General features: G+C 52.8%; 1 protein-coding gene across 1 annotated transcript; it reads left to right on the forward strand.

Moving 5' to 3' along the window:
• Window positions 1-429: 429 nt before the first annotated feature.
• TPI1 (triosephosphate isomerase 1) lies at window positions 430-2,432 on the forward strand. Its single transcript, XM_010284711.1, has 6 exons — window positions 430-550; window positions 636-720; window positions 852-984; window positions 1,216-1,301; window positions 1,502-1,589; window positions 1,857-2,432. Exons 2-6 carry the CDS (start codon window positions 643-645, stop codon window positions 1,973-1,975), a joined length of 504 nt encoding a protein of 167 aa, XP_010283013.1. The 5' UTR covers window positions 430-550; window positions 636-642; the 3' UTR covers window positions 1,976-2,432.
• The last annotated feature ends 3,775 nt before the right edge of the window (window positions 2,433-6,207 follow it).

The raw sequence follows: 6,207 nt of genomic DNA on the forward strand, positions 1-6,207 counted from the left end.
CTGCGCTTCCGGGGCATGCTGCGGGGCCTTGGCCTTGCCCCCGCCCCGCCGCCGTACCCGGTTACAACGCCAAGCGTCACCCGATGCTGCCCGCTTGCCCCGGCTCAGCCAGGCCCCGGCAGCGGGGTGGGATTTTCGCCCGGTTTCTCAGTTGGGCCCTTTCCAAGGCACCCCTGTGAACGCGTCGACGGACGTGGCAGCCCATGCGAATGGGCTTCTTACCAGATCTTGAGTCATCCCATAACGGGGATATTCTTGCTGCTGAGGTTCCCTAAAATGTCAGCGAGGGTGGGCAGGCTGAGCCCGCCTGGGGGTGGGGAGAGAGAGATGACCTCTTGGGGCTGGCATTTGGGGTCTGTGGCTAGGTACAGTTTCTGCCCTTCTCAGGAGTAACCTGTCTCAAGGGTAACCACCTTTGCCTTGCAGAGGTGGTTTGTGGAGCCCCCTCCATCTACCTTGACTTTGCCCGTCAGAAGCTTGATGCAAAGATTGGAGTTGCAGCGCAGAACTGTTACAAGGTACCAAAGGGTGCTTTCACAGGAGAGATCAGGTGAGCCCACGGTGGAGAGTAAAGCCAGGCTGCCTCTGGGCTGTGAATTCCTTCTAGAGGTGTGAGTCATCTTCTTTCTCCTCAGCCCAGCAATGATCAAAGATATTGGAGCCACATGGGTGATCCTGGGGCACTCAGAGCGAAGGCATGTTTTTGGAGAGTCTGATGAAGTGAGTGACCCTTTAATGGAGACATGGTTCAGCTGAGATATGCCTGCAAAGGCTGGAGGGATGAGCAGTTAAAATATGACTACAGGAGTAGGTCTGACTTACCGGTTGCCTTGTTTCTTTTCAATTCCCAGTTGATTGGGCAGAAGGTGGCTCATGCTCTAGCTGAGGGCCTTGGAGTCATTGCCTGCATTGGAGAGAAGCTGGATGAGAGAGAAGCTGGCATAACGGAGAAGGTGGTTTTTGAACAGACGAAGGCCATTGCTGGTAAGGGAAGAAAACAGGTGCTTTTTTTCTGCTTTGGACACTTAACGAAATGGTTGTAATGGCCATTCTGGCCTTCCTTGTAAGGCTTGCAGATACATTGCTGCAAATGTTCATACACAATATTAACATGATCATGTTGTTGAAAGGTCTGCATGTTCCAGAAAGTTTTGCAGCTCTACCTTTCCCTGCATGGAGTACTATGCTTACCTGTATCTCTTCCCTTCTCCCCAGATAACGTGAAGGACTGGAGTAAAGTGGTTCTTGCCTATGAGCCAGTTTGGGCTATTGGAACTGGTAAAACTGCAACTCCCCAACAGGTATGAGCAAGGGAAAGGCAGCTGACTAAATGGCCAACTGACTATTCCCACTCGAGATCTTCTTGAAGATTCTCTCTAAAGACTGAAGGATTTAGAGAATCTAAAGATTCTCTCAGAGAGATTCTCTCTTTTCTTTGGAAGGGAACTGTTTGCAGCAGAATGGCTCAGCCCTCAGTAGGACTCTTTCTGTTCCATTGCAGGCTCAGGAAGTTCATGAGAAGTTGAGGGGGTGGCTGAAAAGCCATGTGTCTGATGCTGTTGCTCAGTCAACTAGGATCATCTATGGAGGTAAATGAGTCTGAAGCCCCTTTCCAGTACAGGAAGCACTTTGTTTCTCTGCTTGTTGCTGTAGTTGTACAGCATCCTCTGCTGGTGAGGAAGCTCGAGATTGTCAGAGCATGAAGAACCACCTACTAGCTTGTTTGGGTAAATGTGAAGACAGTCCTACTGTCTGCATAGTAAGAGGTGGCTAGTACCTTGCAGGTTTTACCTTTGCCCTGGCCCCATTTTCTAGATTTGGACACATCTGACCTTAAAATACTGCTTCCTCCCTAGGTTCGGTCACTGGCAGCAACTGTAAGGAGCTGGCCTCTCAGCATGATGTGGATGGCTTCCTTGTTGGTGGAGCTTCTCTCAAGCCAGAGTTTGTGGATATTATCAATGCCAAACACTGAAACAGCCTGTGAGGAGCAGTCCCTTGTGGTTAAGAGCAAGAAATGGAAGCAAGAGGGACCTTTCATCACACACGTCTCAATACAGAGGTCTCTTCTGAGGCTTTCCCCCTCCACGGTCACTGTTCTAGTTGTGCTGCTAACCCCCACTACCATGTTGGAGTCCTGTTAGCAGGAGCCTGTCTCTGCAGAGTCGTGACAGCCTCCCCTCTGAATTGGCAAAATCCTTGGTTGCCGCTTCTCCTGTAAGAGCCCATAGTCAACCTGGCCAATGCCTCTCCCTTTCTCTGCAGTGCTGCAGGGAGAGGAGGAGACTGGTGCTGGGGAAAGGAAAAAGGAACTACAGTCCCTTGTGTTGTTCAGCTCAATCAGCAAGGAGCCTGTCAGCTTAGACCCTTGTGAGATGTCTTACCTCACCTGTGTCCCATACTGAACAATAAATGACAAAAGGAAAAGCAAAGGTGTGTCCTAGATCTTACTCAGAAGCAGGTAGGGGACAAGCAGTGTACAGAATTTGCTGGAGGTAGCTGGTTGCAGAGGAGGTAGTGTGGGTTTTGAAGGCCCACCACTGCGCCAATATACATTGCACAGGTTCAACTCCATCTTGCTATCATAGGTTTCACCTGCAGCATGCCCTGAGCACCTTGCTCTGTTATGTTACAGCTCTTCTTTGGGCCTATGGTGATACCTGCACATCTTTTCTGTGTGCATCTCCATTCCAGTGGCTACTGGAGCACCTGGCTGTCCTAGTGAGCTGGTCTTTCCAGGCAGACTTGGTAATGTACTCATCCTTACTCTGTCTGCAAGGACTGGTAATTGACTTTGCTCCACATTTAATGAGCAGCAGAGCAGCTCCCTCTTCATGCAAGGAAGGTTTTTTTAGGGCATGTGCTGAGGCTGTGCTCGCTGCCTGCTTGCAGCCATGTAGGTGGTGCTAAGGGTAACGAAAAAGGAGGTGCCTCACTAGGAGGAGCTTGGCTCTGAGGCAGTATATCCTTGGGAGCCTATGGGCAGTACTGTGGTATGGAGCAGACACGCAAAGGGGCACTCTGTGAATGCACATCTGAGAGCGCCTCTTCCCTTTCATGGTTTGGGTCTGCAGTAGTTCTTGGTGCTGGGCCACGGTCCTCCCCTGATACTCCAGCTGTCAGTGTGTTGCCCTGCCAGCATCACCTGAGGGGTGGAAGGCAGGGGGTGAGGGGCCAAGGAGGTGAAGACTTTAGGATACCCAGCAGTGCTGCGGCTTCCTCTTCTGCTGGGGTGCTGCTGCCGGGTTCCTCCCTCCTGGCTGGAAGAGACAGGCGGAGAAGAGCCCCCCTGCCCCTTCAGGGGCATTCCCTTTCCAGCTGGGAGCAGAAGTCTGTTCCCTGGCTCCTGCCGTGCCCCTTCTTTGGCTGGAGCCTTCTGGGGAGGGCCTGGGCCAGGGCATCTGCCAGGGGTGGGGGGGCAGCCTATGCCAAAATCGTGGTGGAACCAGCTGTGGGTCCTGGTGGAGTAACTGCTGTTAGGAAGCAGGTGTAGGAGCATGACTGCTGGGGACCTCTCGTGATGGCAGCAAGGCCATCGAACAGGGAGGGATGTGAGGTGGCCTGAGAAGGAAGAGCCTGACTGCAGCAGTGACTACAGCTAGTGGCTCTCGGTGCGTGCAGAGTGATGTGGAAGGGAGGACGCTTCAAAGTAAAAAAAAAAAAAAAAAAAAAAAATCCTGGGAACTCTGTGGTTTCTACAACCAGAGCAAGTGTTTCTGAGAGGCTGCTGGGGCATGACCATATTTTGGTGCCTCAGGGCAGTGGGGCAGCATGACCAGAGCTGTGGTGACTCAGGTATATGGACTGTGCCTGTGGCTGCTGGGAGCAGGTCACAGGGATCGGCCACGGGCTGCAATGCTGCTGTCACTCCTGCTCCTGCCCGGCCCTGCCCACAGAGCTAGGCAAGAGCTCAGGAGGGTGACCTACATAGAAAAAAACAGATGGGAGATAAACATTGATCTTGCTGCTTTGAGGAGAATACAGAGGCATAAAAGCATTCATTTAATGATGAATAAACTCATGGAAAATAATTTCTGCATCAGCAGGAGTGCTAGATCTTAGTTTTCTTCTTTTTGTCTGCTTTCTGTAAGGACCACAGCTCTGTGGAGTGGAAATACTGCCAGATCTTCACTGCAAATTCTGGTTGGATCTTAAATGGGTTGCTGTTGGGGAAAAATGCATTGTGCCTGGTGTGACAGCCTGACAGAGGCTGCTGCGGCTCCGTCTCCTCAGCCCCAACCAGTAGCCAGGCTGAGCTTGTATTCCCAGTATGTGCCCACACACAAACACACATATATACCATATATATACATGGATGGCCACGCAGAGCACTCACATGAACACAGCACCAGTGGCCTCATCCCACCTTCTCCCCTGGCTGAGCAGGAGGGAGGTGTATGCTACTGAGCATGTGTATAAATATATGTGTATTTTTATATATACACATATTTATATATACATACACACACATATGTACAGTGTGGCTCTCTCCAGCAGCTGTGCTCAGTCAGTCTGCCCAGTGGCTGCCTCTTGATCCGAATCTCTCCAGTCTCTCTGTAACCAACTCCTGCATGGTGCTCTGGCCCCCCCAGCCTCTTTGGCAGCTGGATGGCACTCCCCCAGTCCCCCTGGCAACCACAGCCCCCTCCTGGCCCCCACACCCCCTTGCCACTGGTCCAGCTGGACCCTCACTGCCACTCACACACTCACCCACACACCCACACCAGGTGCTGCCTCACGGGCACGAGTCCCAGCCACTGGCACCCAGACCCCCACGCACTGCCTGTGTGTGGTGGCGAGAGTCCCTTGCCCAGGGCAAGGTGCGAAAGGAGTTTAATGAGAAGACGGGACAGGCTGCGCTGGTCAGGCGCAGGTCCCGGCCAAACCACCACAAACCTTTTTCACACGACTCTCCCACACTTGATCCTCCACAAATCACCTAAACCATTCCTTTTCCCATCTTTGGTTCCTCCCCTAAACATCCCCTAATGAGTCCTGTGCAATCCCCAAACGCACCTTCCCCTGCACCCCATCATCTGTCCCACACCCCTGTACGCAGCGACCTCCCCAGTCCTAAAGGTGTGCTGGGGCTGAGGCCGCCCTGAGACAGCCCTGGGAGGGGCCCGGACAGGGTATCCCTTCCACTAAGTCCGTAATTTGGGTTCCTGCCTGCCATCGTTCCCCTGACCTCCTTGAGATGGGCCTTTGGTGGGCTGGTGGCTCCTGGGGTGGGACTGGGAACAGCCCTGCAGGGTGCTGTTTGGGCTCCCTCTTCTGCCATCGTCTCCCTGTGCTTCTTTGTGGGTGTGCAGGTGAGCTTTTAGCACATAGCCTCCTTAATGATGAGTATAGTTAGGGTTTTTTTAATATCTAACCTAAATAAAATTTCTGTCTTTCAAAGATTTGGGTTTCCTTGTAGAATTTCTCTTGTTTCTTCTAAGTTCTTTAGTCATCTAGAAACAAGGCCATTGAGCCATATGTTCCTGTTGTAAGACCATATAAAATATGTGCATAGAGGCACACAAGACTTCTACCAGTCTGTTCTTCAGCATAAAGGGTTGAGGGACAGGAAGAAAAGCATGTCGTTGCTTTTCCTCCAGCACTGATTTGCAGAAGGGCTCTTTAAAGCCTTGGAAAGGAAAGGCAAGAGGAGCTCGAGTGCTTCATGGGTAGAGGGGTTTTTTTGCAGGTGATACAGCGGAAAATCACATCGTATGCAGGTTAGTGACCAGGAAGTGAATTCAGACAGGGCGAGTGTAGCACAGGAGAGGTCAGCGCTGGGGAGCCAAGCGGGACGAGGCAGGGGATGTGGGTGCAGCTTGCCGCGCCACCCTGAGCGCGGAGGGGTGCTTTGCAGGGGAGTGATGGCTGGCACACACGCTGGGGAGCATGAGACTCATGTCTGACAGTTGTGTGTCCAGCTCAGCCTGCACCAGCTTATCTTAACACTGACATTGCCCGGGGGCTGCGAAGGAGCGAAGTGCACCAGAGGGAAAGGGCGCAGGGCCTTGGACTTTGGTACTAACCACAAAACACTGCTGGCCATCAGCTCCGAGCAGTGTTCCTGGACAGTAAAAAAAACACCCGACCCTGCTCGCAGCCGACACGGGCGCAGCCACCCGTCTGCCCACAGGTGCCAAAGCGGGGCAGGTGCCAGTGGCATCTGCTGGGCACTGGCAGCCTCGGGCCCGCCCGGGTTCCCAGCCA

The sequence above is a fragment of the Phaethon lepturus genome, unplaced genomic scaffold (genome assembly GCF_000687285.1).
Source record: "Phaethon lepturus isolate BGI_N335 unplaced genomic scaffold, ASM68728v1 scaffold41823, whole genome shotgun sequence".
In the NCBI taxonomy this organism is placed as follows: domain Eukaryota; kingdom Metazoa; phylum Chordata; class Aves; order Phaethontiformes; family Phaethontidae; genus Phaethon; species Phaethon lepturus.